At 42.0% G+C, this 13712-nt stretch overlaps 1 protein-coding gene across 2 annotated transcripts in view; it reads right to left on the bottom strand.

Annotated features, from left to right (window-relative positions):
* The window catches only part of COPS8 (COP9 signalosome subunit 8), a 33246-nt gene extending 23091 nt beyond the window's left edge, over positions 1-10155 (bottom strand). The window contains exons 1-3 of one of the 2 annotated variants that reach the window (XM_070732290.1): positions 9920-10155; positions 7245-7315; positions 3373-3421 (exon numbers count right to left, since the gene is read on the bottom strand). In XM_070732290.1, the coding sequence (XP_070588391.1) occupies positions 3373-3421; positions 7245-7315; positions 9920-10135 (336 nt within the window). In that variant the 5' untranslated portion in view covers positions 10136-10155. The remainder of the gene's footprint in view (positions 1-3372; positions 3422-7244; positions 7316-9919) is intronic. The other variant, XM_070732289.1, reaches the window with a different exon arrangement.
* Positions 10156-13712: the final 3557 nt, after the last annotated feature.

The raw sequence follows: 13712 nt of genomic DNA, 5'->3' as shown, positions 1-13712 counted from the left end.
TTTTGCCAATCGAAGCGCCCGTTTTTGCGCTACTGGGATTCCCCTGAGGCTCCCCTCCATGGGAAACCCCACCTCCGGACTTCCGTGTTTTTCTGATGCTGCAGGGGAATCCCAGCAGTGCAAAAACAGGTGTTTCGCTGGCAACAGAAGTCCAGAGGTGGGGTTTCCCAGCGTGGGGAGCCTCAGTGAAATTGCAGCATCGCAAAAACACGGAAGTCCTCGAAACCCCACCTCCGGACTTCCGTGTTTTTGTGATTGTGTTTCCCAGTGAGGGGAGCCTCGGGAATCCCAGCAGTGCAAAAATGGGTGCTTCGTTGGCAACAGAAGTCCGGAGGCGGGCATCCCAGTGGCGGTGGCTTGGGTTTGTAAGGTGAAAATACTTTGGAAGAAGAGGCAAAAAAATCTTAAACCCCAGGTTTGTATCTCGAAGTTTGTTTGATGAGGGGTTTGTAAGATGAGGTATCACTGTACTTTAAAACTAATAATAAGATTTGTATGCCACCCTGAGTTTTCGGAGAGGGGCGGCATACAAATCTTATTATTATTACTATTACTATTGCTATTATTATTATTATGTCAATACAACACAGCAAACGAGATCACTATGCTGGATTTCGTATTTCATCACCAGTTGGGTGCTTCCCAAGCACCTAGGACTGCGTGATGTAGCTGCGAATTAGGTTTGCCGATCCCAGTAAAGCGGCCTTTTGCAATTGACAGATGGAGATTTTGTCAATTCTGATGGTTTTCAAATGTCCGCTGAGATCCTTTGGCATTGCACCCAGCGTGCCAAGTACCACTGGGACCACTTTCACTGGCTTATGCCAGAGTCGTTGCAGCTCGATTTTTAGATCTTCATATTTCACTAATTTCTCTAGCTGCTTCTCCTCAATTCTGCTGTCTCCTGGGATTGCGATGTCGATGATCCATGCTTTCTTTTTCTCCACAATCAGGATGTCTGGTGTGTTATGCTTCAGAATTTGGTCAGTCTGAAGTTGGAAGTCCCACAGCAGTTTTGCTTGCTCATTTTTGACCACTTTTTCAAGCTTATGATCCCATCAGTTCTTTGCCACTGGTAGATGGTAGTTCTGGCACAAGTTCCAGTGGATCATCTGTGCCACAGCATCATGTCTATGCTTGTAGTCAGTCTGTGCAATCTTTTTGCTGCAGCTGAGTATGTGATCGATTGTTTCATCTGTTTCTTTATAGAGCCTGCACTTTGGATCGTCTGTTGATTTTTCAATTCTAGCTTTGACAGCATTTGTTCTAATGGCTTGTTCTTGTGCCGCCAGTACTAGTCCTTCCGTCTCCTTTTTGAGTGTTCCACTTGTAAGCCAATGACCAGGTCTTTTCTTTATCTACTTTGCCTTCAATCTTCTCCAAGAACTGGCCATGCAATGCTTTGTTCCGCCAACTGTCCATACGACATTGAGTTACAGTTTTTCTGTACTGGTCCTTAGTTTGCTTCACCTTGAGAAGCTTCCTATTGTTGACTTCCATCAACGCTGACTCTTTGCTCTCCTTCACATAGTCAGCTAATGCATGCTTCTCTTCTTCCACTGTCTGCTTCACTTGCAAAAGTCCTCTGGTACCTATTTTCCTTGGTAAATACAGCGTGTCAACGTCACTGCGGGGGTGTAGTGCATGATGGATCGTCATTAATTTTCTGGTTTTCCTGTCCATGTTGTCCAGCTCTGCTTGAGTCCAGTTCACTATGCCAGCTGTGTATCTAATGACAAGTATGGCTCAAGTATTTATGGCCTGATAATGTTGCCACCATTCAGTTTGCTCTTCAAATTTTTTCTGGTCCTCTGGATGTACTCTTTGCTGATCACAGTTTTCACATGACCATGCTTGATATTATCCAGTTGCAAGATGCCCATGTATCTGTAGGTTTCTGGCTGGTGGCAGTTGATGGTTTGACCATTGGGCATTTCAATGCCTTCACTTTCAGTGATTTCCCCCTTTTTCAGTGCCAATGTGGCACATTTATCCAGGCCAAACTCCATGCTGATATCATTGCTAAAGATTCGCACAGTGTTGGTTAGTAACTATATCTCAGTTTCTGATTTTACATACAACTTCAGGTCATCCGTATACAGCAGGTGTGAAATTTTTGGTGAATCCCTAGCAGTTTGGTAGCCTAGGTTTGTTTTCTGTAGGATGAGTGACAGCGGGATTATAGCGATGATGAATAGCAATGGGGACAAAGAGTCCCCCTGGAAGATGCCCCTTCTGATGTTGATCAGTTCATAGCTTTCATTCCCAGCAAAAAGCTCAGTCTTCCAATATTTCATCACCTTTTCTATGAATTTCCTGATGTTTTCATTGACTCCAATGACTTCCAGGCATTTTATGATCCAGCTGTGTGGCAATGAGTCAAAGGCTTTCTTGTAGTCAATCCAGGTCATGTATAGGTTCCTGTTCTTACAGTTCTCCAAAATCATTTGATCAATTAGGAGCTGGTTTTTCGTACCTGTGCTTCGTCTTTTATTGCCCTTTTGCTCCACTGGCATGATGTCATTTTTTTCTAGGTAATCCTGAATTCTGTCAGCTATGATACCTGTCAGCAGTTTGAGCATGGTCGGGAAGCATGTTATTGGCCTGTAGTTTTCTGGTATGGCTCCTTTCGCTATATCTTTCCATATTAAATATGTTCTCCCGGTCCAGATAGGGCCGCAACTGGTGCACCAGGCAAACGCTAGTAACATCATGCAAGGAAAACTTTATATAAGCTATTTTACCGTCCGCACCTCCCCCTGGCACAACTCAACAAAATGTATCCAAATGTTTCACCACTATGTTGAAAAGACTGCTATATGCACAGAATTGGAAAACAGAGACAACCCCTAAAACTCTAAGCTTTATAATTAAGGTCCTCGAGTGTGCAGAAATGACCAAAATGACTTTGGAACTGCAGGAAAAAGATAAATCTAAATTCCACAAAATATGGGGAAATTGATACAAATGTCTCAAACAGAAAAAAAACACAAAAAAATTGAAAAGCAAAACTAGACACTCCCTCGAGTACGCAAATAAAATAAAAAAACTGTGGTTGACAAATTATGTCTTTTATATAACAAATAAATATATGCACATAGAAAGAAAACCTTAATTGATGATAAATAATTAACTACGTCTGTCAATATAAAGAACACTACTGTAATTGAATATGTTTTATATGTTGTTCAAGTTTATATGTTCATCTGTCTGATTCTTTGTTTCCTTTTGTTTGTTTGCTTATTTTTTTTCTTTTTCTTTTATTTTTATATGTAGACACTTAATAAAGATCTTTTTTTTTTAAATGTAGCTTGGGAAAACATGGTTCTGAGAATACAGTTTTTTTGTTTTGATAGCATTAAAAATACTTACAGACTTAATAGCAGCAGGAATTCTCTTCCAGAGATAACGGGCATTATTCCTAATAAAAATAAACCAGTGATAAGGACATTTTTAAATGAAATCTATTTAGTAATATTTATTTACCTTAAGTTTCCAACTACATTCCTCTGAGAACAGATCAATATACATTGTACATATCTTTCAAAGGCAAAAGAATAGAGATTTCATGCTGTTTGTTTGTACCTATCATGTAGAACATAGGGTGGAAGGGGTTTTGGAAGTCTTTTAATTCATCCCTCTGCCAAATGGTAGAATCTTCAGATCATCCCAAAACACTATTCAATCTTGAAAATCTCCAGCAGTAAAGCACCCAGTACTTCAACAGGCAGAAATGTTCTACAACCATAATTTATAACTTCTGTTTTTGTATTAACCCTAGGGTTTCAGCTACATATTTCCATTCTACAACAGAAAAGTTTAGTCATTTATCTTCCGCATTACATTCTTACTATGAATAGGTTTGATGTGCATGTTCAAAATATATTGTGTTCTGTGGCATTATAATACTGTCATCTAAGAACTCCAAAATGGGGGGGGGGGAGTAATAATAATAATTTAATAATTTATTAGAGTTGTATGCCGCCCCTCTCCGAAGACTCAGAGTAATTTGCTTTTCAACAAAGTAGATCACAACCTACTTCTTGGTAAGGTAGAAAAAAGTGGGATAGATAGAATCACCATCAGATGTATTCATAACTAGATGACAAACTATACCCAACAAATAGTCCTTAATGCAGTGTTTTTCAACTTTTCTTCTTCAGGGGAACCCTTTGGTGTCGTCAGATTTCTGGAGGAACCTGTACTGTGTACCAGTACTGTTTATGTCCCTTCAAGGCAAGCCTTGAACATCAAGGAGGGAATTTAATTAAAAGAATGTATGTATGTAAAAACTTTTGCAACTTTAGTTACTAACAAAACACATTTATGGAAAATTAGATGGTACACTGCATTGTTTGAATGTATGTTGAGAAAAAAAAAATCCCCCCCCCCAAAAAAGTCCGTCCCTCCATTCATTTCATTCTTCTTCCTTCCTTCCTTGTTCCCTCTATTTCTCCTTCCTTCCTTCCTTGTTCCCTCCATTTCTCCTTCCTTCCTTCTCTCCCTCTTTCCTCTCCACTTCTCTCTTTCCCTTCCTCTCTTTCCATTTTCTTTTTTTCTCTACTTCTCTCTCTCTTTTCCCTCGTTTCCCTCTCATTCTCTCCCTCCAGGTCTCTCTCATTTCTGTGTACCTCTCCCCCTTCTCTCTCTCATTTGTTTCTCCTCCCTTTTTGCTCTCATTTCTCTCACTTTCATTTCTGTTTTTCTCTCTTTCCTCTTCCTCTCCTTTTTTTCTCTCCCTTCTCTCTCTCATTTGTTTCCCTCTTCTCCCTCTTCATTCTCTCTTGCCCCCACCAAAAAGAAACAGCAAAGGGAGGATTGGCAGGGGTGGGCATGGTCCAGAGAGCTGGAGCAGCTGGGCGGCGTGGGACCCACGGGGGTTTCTCCGTGCCTGACAGCTAGGTTGCCGGTTGCAGCTGTCAGGCAGAGAGAAATGGCGTTCTGGGGGGAGGTGGAGGCAAAAGCGGAGTAAGGCGGAGGGGGGTGGCGAGGGCTGCTGCTGCTCCTGGTCATTTTTTGGGTTTTTTTCTCATTATTCGCGGAACTCCGGTTGAAAAACAATGCCTTAACGGGTCTACATCTACATGGAGGGAAATAAGCAGTGGAATACCATAAGGTTCGGTTTTAGACAGAGTACTCTTCAATATCTTCATAAACAATTTAGATGAGAGAATAGAAGAGGAACTTACCAAATTTGAAGATGATACTAAGCTGGCAGAAATGTTAACACCCTAGAACGGGTGTCGGCGATCCATGGTTCCGGAGTTGCATGTGACTCTTCCAGCCCCATGCTGTAGCTCTTGAATGTTGCTATTGCCTACTGCTCTAGAAGCACCTTGCACAGCACAATGAAATTTAGTGCGCTTCACAATGGGGGAGACTTGGTCTCCTCCCCTTCCTGGAGCCCATTACAATGTGGAGCTACAATGTGACGCTGCCCCACTCACCCTGGCAACAGCAGCATTCTCATTGGTTCACTCTCACCTCTCAGATCTTAGTAGCTTTTCCTGCAGAGCCAGCAGGCCGCTGGTTGTGATGCCCCACCTCCCCGCCCACTGGTATTCAGCTCTCCGCCATTCAGATGGTCAGCACACTGCTCATAGGCTGGTCAGCCTGTGGATGCCAGATTCCCAACACCTAGTACCAATTCAGGGGTTCCTTCTCTCCTCCCCCTCCAGTCATGGCAAAGCCATGCGGGATTTGGCAGCAGCGTGTATCAGGCCAATGTCGGGGCAGAGATCAGGTCACATATCTTCAGCACCAACAAAGGCCGGAAATGTCTGCCTGCAATTTCCAGCTGTAGTCTGCCCAGCAGTGAAGAGACCGGGAGTAGAAAGAAGGGGGAAAGGAGAGAGAGGAGAGAGAGAAATGAGAGAAAAGAAAAAGGAGAGGATTAGAGAGAAACGAGGGAGAGAGAGGGGGGGATAAACAACACACCGGAGGCCAGGTATGGCAAGAGGTGGCTGGGAGAGGAGGGACAAATAATTTAACCTGTTCTCTGGTCTAATGACTGGCTGGGGTAGGTGTAGCTGGGGGTGTCATGTGACTGGGTGGGAGTGACATTGAGTTGGCTATGCCCACCCAGTCACACCAATTGTTAAATTATTTTCTCCCAATATTTTCTTTTCTGTGGGAAATGGGTCCAAATGGCTCTTCGAGTGTTTAAGGCTACAGACCCCTGCCCTAGAAGATAGTCTCAAGATCCAAATGGACACTCTCTAACAAAATGTAATTCAATGTAGAGAAAAGTAAAGTCTTACTTTTAGACAAGAAAAACCAAAAGTACAGATATAGATTGGATGAAACCAGACTTAATAGCAGTAACTACGAGAGGGATTTTGGAGTCTTAGTGAACAACGAGCTAAACATGAGCCAGCAGTGTGCAGCGGCAGCCAAAAAATCTAATGTAATCCTAAACTACATTAATAGAATGATACAATCAAGAGAAGTGAAGTACTAATACCATTGTATAAAGCCTTAGTAAAATCATACTTAGAAAACTGCATCCAGTTTTTATCACTACACTATAAAAAAGATGTTGAGACTGTAGAAAGAGTACAAAGAAGAGCAACTAGGATGATTAGGGGACTGGAGACTAAAACATATGAAGAACGGTTAAAGGAAGTGGGCATGGCTAGTCTAGGGAAGAGAAGGACCAGGGGAGACATGATAGCAGTGTTCCAATATCTGAGGTGCTGCCACAGAGAAAAAAGAGTCAAGCTATTTCCCAAGACACCTGAAGGCCAGATAAGGAATAATGGATGGAAACTGACAAAGGAGAGATTCAGCTTAGAAATAAGAAGAAATTTTCTGAGTGAGAACAATCAACCAATGAACAACTTGCCTTTGAAGTTGTGAGAACTTCATTACTGGAGGCTATCAGGAAGAGATTAGACTGCCATTTGTCAGAAATGGTGCAGCGTCTCCTGCTTGGTTGGGGTTGGACTAGATGACCTATAAAGTCCCTTCCAACTCTGTTGATTTAATCTAAACCTAAAAACAGTAGGAGCAAATTCAAAATCCTACATCTGTTAACTAGCAAGGTTCCATTTACTAAAAATCAATTAAAGTACACCATATTTCAGCTATAGCTACATCACATGTTTTTGCTTTTACAACTTGATTTGAAATGCTAAGTATCATTTTTGCCAATTAATCTAAATTAATCTAATTCTAAAAACGTTATCTGAATTATGTCAATATGCTTATACACATCTAATAGGTCTAGACCTATTATTACTTACATATCATTATACAGAAGATACAATGCCAGGAGTTGAGCATAAACAGGCGATGTTGTTATTCCTCCAGGGGCCTTTAAAAAATCAGCATAAAATTAGATTGTGTTTTATACAAAGCAGTACATAGCTGAGGTCAAAGAATACTTATAAAAACAATTCCTTCCCTCTGAAAAGAAGATTTGGGCAGTCAGATGCTTTCCACAAAGTGCACGATATAGCCCATCCTCACCTGTCTCACCTCACTTTCTCAGTGAGAATACACATTTCAATACCTTAAATCTCTGGTCAAAATATATCACTAAATAAGTTTTTATTTTATTCAGATATGACATTACTTCATCCTACTCTCAAACTCAGTTTGGAGAACAACCAATTTGCTTTAGAACCTACTGTGCCTTTTACAAGCATTTATAATTATCTAATTATTCTAATTAACAAAGCTTGATAAAGAAAATTAAAAGAACATTAATGAGGGAGTATTGAAATACACAGACTTCAATCTGGCAAAGGAGAATAAGGCATGTACATTTATGAGAAAGTGGTTATTCACCAGATTATTTGCCTCAGCTAATGAAAAGCAAAGATTTTAAGGAGCTAATAAAATATAGGAAGCCCTTGAGTTGCAATCACAATTGAGCCCAAAATTTATGTTGCTAAAGTGCAATATTTGTTAAGTGAGTTTGCCACATTTTATGACTTTTCTTGCTACAGTTAAGTGAATCATTGCATTTGTTAGTAACATGATTGTTAAGTGAATCTGGATTCCCCATTTACTTGTCAGAAAGTTGCAAAAGCTAATCAGGACACAGTAGCCATCATAAATATGAACCAGTTGCCAAGCATCTGAATTTTGATGTGACCATAAGGATGCTACAACAGTTGTAAGTGAAAAAACCATCACAAATCACTTTTTTCATAGCCATTGTAACTTTGAATAGTCACTAGATGAACTGTTGTAATTTGAGGACTACTTGTAGCCTTAAAATTACTGAGGTACTAAGAGATAGATTGCAATTATCACCAGTGGACAATTATAAAACAAATAGTACTGTTTAGAGTCCCCATTTCATACAAAATTCCATCAAACTTTAGATGACCTGTTTTGACCAGGCCTAGTTTTTAGCCAAAATTTGTAGAGCTATTTTGGCTGTAGTAACTATGTAGTTACTATTTGTATTATTTATAATAACTAAATTTGTCCTTTTTAGTGCAGTTCATACAGATATACATTTTACAGTGGTAATTGGGACCAGGATTACTAGGTATGATATATGACATCATGTGATCACATAACTTAGTGAAGGTAATTCTGGTTGCTATTATAACTTCAGGACTGTGGGGGTTATTAAGCAGGAAGAGACAGAATTCCATGGTTTGGGAGGGGGGCATGCACAAGCAGGTGTGAGGGTCCAGGGGTTGGTGGTGGAAAATGTGAACCCTCTAGAGCAGTGTTTCCCAACCTTGGCCATTTGAAGATATCTGGATTTCAACTCCCAGAATTCCCCAGCCAGCAAATGCTGGCTGGGGAATTCTGGGAGTTGAAGTCCAGATATCTTCAAATGGCCAAGGTTGGGAAACACTGCTCTAGGCAGGAGTAGGCAAAGTTGGCTCTTATATGACTTGTGGACTTCAACTCTCAGAATTCCTGAGGCAGCCATGCTAGCTCAGGAATTCTGGGAGTTGAAGTCCACATGTCATGGAAGAGCCAACTTTGCCTACCCGTGCTCTAGACAGTTGGAAGTGCAGGTAGACCAACAGGAGCCCTGAACAAGCAGAGGAGTGGTATGGATGGCACACGTCATGGAGAAGGAGGTTCCTGGGATCCATACTGCATAGCAGGGCTCCTTGGGAGAAAAAGTGGCAGAAGTGATTTACAGGACTGACTTAGAACTTTCCCTGGAGGCTTCCCCAATGACTTTACTTATGGGAAACTGGTGAAGAAATTTGCAAATGGCAATATGATTGCAGGGATGATGTGACAGTCACAACTTTGGAGACTAAGCCCCTTGTTTTAATTTTAAACAAATGGTTATAAATCAAGGATTACCTGCACATATGTACAGTATTATAGAGTCCACTGTGTTCAGTGATAGAAAGAAGAAACAGGCTGCATTTAACTGGCAAGTCTAATTTCTGTAACTAATTTTAATATAGTTACTGTAATGTAATACAGTATATAATTTTAATGTAAGATGGATGCCACCTGATTTTCAACAACACCGGGCAGCTCACAACAGTCCAGAAAATAAGAGGAATAATATCAATAGAACATAAAGATAAAATGATAAGGACTGTATAATATCCCGAGTCTCAATGTTTCTGAAAAATCTATTGCTCTCTCCAAATTTAGCAGATTTCCAATGCTCTCTAAGTGTGAAATTACAATTACAGAAGTTTTCTTTTTGACATTTTCAATGTCACAGAGCGCTTTCCTTTTGCTATATTGCAGCCAAGACATCAACCAACCAGCTCACACCAGGCTTGCCTCCTTTCCAGCCAGTATTCGCTATGTCCAAGAAATCGCTTTGCAGTGGTTTGAGAAAAGAGGGCTAGCGGGAAGAGCACGTGTCTGGTACTTCTCGTGCCCAGCGTTTCTGGTACCACCCGCGCGGCCCAGCGTTTCTGCTCCCCCTCCCTCTCGCCGCGTTTCCATGGTCGCCACCCCTACCCCCCTTTACCTCCAGCTCCTGAGTCTCACACTGCTCCAGCAGCTTTCGGTAACTGAAGGCGCCGCTAGTCGCTGTCATCACTGCCACTGGCATCTTGGCGCCTCGCGCCCTCTTCGAAACAACCCTTGGCAGACGCTGGCCAAACAAGCGGGGAAATGAAAACTTCCTGGAGGCGGGCAAGCACTCGCCCATCCTATTTCCACTTCCGGCCCCGAAAATAAACATCAGGGGCGTCTTCGCCGGATTGTGCGCTTGGTGGGCGTGCCGAACCTGCGTTTGTGAAAGCAAATAGATATATGCAGCGATGAAGGTAGAGTGATACATTGACTGAACTTCCGGTTTTAGTGGATTCTTCCTCACCCGTTTTGATTAGGAAAATGGGAAAGCGTCTTGAAGTATTTCATCAAATTTCCGGGGATAACTATCATGATAGTGATTATGCATTTGTTTCTCTTACAAAATATTAAGTATAGCTATTCTTAGCTATATACGCGAGAAAATCCGTGTTCTATTCATTTTTTCAAAATGTAAATATAGTATTACCAAATTGCCTCGGGAAGCGTGTGGTTGACCGAAGTTGCAGTCCTGATATTCACTTTTGCTAATAATGACGATGACAAAATACAATTGCAATATAAAATAGGGCACAATGGTGTCTCAAAAAATAAAGCCGTTATCAACCGTTTTAAAATATTCTATTGCTCAGTTATATGAGTAATAGAACACCCAGTATGTCTTCCTAGGCGATGACTGCACTGGTGCCTGGTTTTAATACACAATTGTGTCCCAAGGATTGAAAGACCTGTTGATAATACTTCTTAGTTGCTCAGGTTACAGTCCTAATTATTCAGGCTAAAGCAACTGTGTTCTCTTTGCCCATGATGTTAAACTATTTAATACCACTGACAACGCCGCTCCCCTTCAAAAGGACCTTGACCATATAGCAGAATAGTCTAACAACTGGCAACTTCAAATCTCAACCAACAAATGCACATTGGTAAAAAGAATCAGAATACTAAATGAAATGAAGCAGACCACACAGGAATTCTCAAAGACGGTTCCGTTTATTCAGCTCTCTTGCAAGTGACTTCAGCAAGGAACGCGTCTGGCTGTCAGTGTCAAAAACAGCCCTATTTATACTTTAAAGGCTCGCGCCTAAAAGAAACGGCCGCGCGTCTTAACCAATCAGACGCGACCTTGATTTATTCACATTTTAAATTGACAGAGACAGTATTTTTACAGAATTTCTTTTTACAGACTTAACACCCCTCCCTCATTGGTTGAGAACAACTGTCAATCAGTGAGCCATGTGATGTAATCATCCAGTCTGCTTGGCCTGCGTGAAGTCCGATCAGACCTGCGCAGATCATTCGCGTCCGGGATTTCCACAGAGGAGGATGGCTCGTTGTGTTCTCTTGCTTGCGGCTGGGCCCGAGTTGGGGCTCCGGCCTGCGATCGCGGATATGTTGGCGTTGCACCGATTTCAGATGAGGAGGTTGGCTCGGAGTCGTTTGAGGATACTTCTGGCCGTGGTGAGTCCATTTGATAATCAAAAAGTTCAGGCTGTGTGTGAGAGTCTGCTTGGGGGGAAGAATTGTTGTTAGCGACCTGTTCGCTGTTAGGAGTTAAACGCCCCCGCAAGTGATCAATGTGCCGCTTCCATGTGCGGCCATCCTCTAGTAGAATGATATATGTTTTAGGAGCTGTTTGCTGGATTATTTTCCCTTTGAGCCAATTTAAACCCCCATCAAAAATTTTTGCAAATACATTTTGCCCTAGGAACAAACTTCTTTCAGGATTTACACAGATTATATCATTATAATTATTTGTACAATAACGGGGGTGCAACCTGTCCAGAGGGGACCTTATTTTTCGACCCAATAAAATTTCTGCAGGACTTTTGTTCGTGATGGAATTTGGGGTTATGTGCTGCATTAATAAGAATTTATCTAAATTGTGTTGTATTTCTCCTGGGCCTGCCCTGCGCAATGCCTCCTTGGCTACCCGAACATAACGTTCTGCCAGACCATTAACCCATGGGGAATAAGGAGATGTGAGGGCGTGTCTGACCCCCAAATTACTTAAAAAACATTCAAATTGTCTGGCAGTCAATTGTGGCCCGTTATCAGAAACCAGGATGTCTGGACACCCATGGGTGGCAAACAAATGATACAGAGCCTTTATAGTGGCGCAAGTAGTGATGTTTTGCATGGCTATTATTTCTACCCATCTAGAGAAAGCATCCACTACAATAAAAAAATTCTGAGATCCAATAGGGCCCGCAAAATCGATGTGTATGCGTGACCATGGCCCAGTGGGTTTCTCCCATTCAACCGGTGTTGTCTTAGGGGGATTTGGACGTGACTCCTGGCACGGGTCACAGTTTGCTACCCACTGCTCGATGTCAGTGTCTAGGCCTGGCCACCACAAGTGTCCCCTGGCCAAACCCTTCATTCTGACAATGCCTGGGTGGCCCTCATGCAGCATACATAACACTTTCTGTTTTAGACTGTTGGGAATGACCACCCTGTCACCCCATAACACAAAACCCTTCATATAGGACAATTCCAACCTTTTTGATTTAAAATCTGTTAGTCCTGCTTCCTCAGGGCCTCCCAACCAACCCCTTTGAATACAATTGATTACTTGTAGTAATGTTGGGTCCTTCCTGGTGTATTCAGCTACCTCTTTGGCTGTGGTCAAAGGGTTTTCCTCGAAGTCTAGAAGTAATATGTCCTCTGACGGGGTTGGGTCTTTAACTAAGTCTGCCATGGGGCATCTGCTTAAACCATCTGCATGGTTTATTGCTTTTCCACCTTTGTGGGTTAATTCGTATTGATAACCTGATAAAAATAGTGCCCACCTAATTAATCTGGGGGACATGAAAGGAGGAGTTGGCTTGTTAGAAGCTAGAAGACCTAAAAGGGGTTTGTGATCTGTGACTAGTTCAAATTTCCTCCCACACAGGTAGTTGTGAAATTTCTTCACGCTAGATACTAGGGCCAATGCCTCTTTGTCCAGTTGGCTATAATTTCTTTCGGCCATGGACAATGTCCTGGAAAAAAAAGCGATTGGGGCCTCTGTTTTGTTAGGCATTATATGTGCCAATACTCCGCCTACCCCATAAGCCGAAGCGTCACATGTAAGCCTTATGGGCAATATTGAGCTGTATTGAACCACTACGCTTTTAGATGTTAACAATTGTTTTATTTTGCGAAAAGCTTCGCGCTCAGGTGTGCCCCAGGTCCAGGGAATTCCCTTCTGCAGCAGTCGGTGTAAAGGTTCTGCTGCCGTTGCCTTCTGTTTCAGAAAAACAGAATAAAAATTAAGAAGGCCCAGAAATGCTTGGAGTTCTGTCTTATTATTTGGCTCGGGTGCTTCTGTTATGGCTTTTAATTTTTCTGTTGTGGGGTGGATTCCCTCACCGTCTATTCTGTAACCCAGGAATTCGATGCTGTTGGCTCCCCATACACATTTGTCTGCTTTTACTCTTAAACCCCTAGATTGTAGCCTGGACAATACTTCCCTAATTCTTTCATTTAATTGTGATTGGTTTTCCCCTGAGATAAGGATATCATCAAAATATGGGGTGGTTCCTTTGATGCCTGCTAGTAAGCACTCCATGAGGCTTTGGAAAATGCCTGGGGCTATGCTAACCCCAAATTGTAAGCGGGTGCATCTGAAAGCACCCCTGTGAGTTACTATGGTCTGTGCCAGAGATGTGGCCTCATCGACCGGAAGCTGTTGGTATGCTTGCGCAAGGTCGATTTTAGAGAAGACCCTTCCTTCCCCTAATGAATGC

This window comes from Erythrolamprus reginae, chromosome 1 (assembly GCF_031021105.1).
Source record: "Erythrolamprus reginae isolate rEryReg1 chromosome 1, rEryReg1.hap1, whole genome shotgun sequence".
Classification (NCBI taxonomy): domain Eukaryota; kingdom Metazoa; phylum Chordata; class Lepidosauria; order Squamata; family Dipsadidae; genus Erythrolamprus; species Erythrolamprus reginae.
Note: the sequence above shows the minus strand (reverse complement) of the source record. Positions and strands in the feature narration are given on the sequence as shown.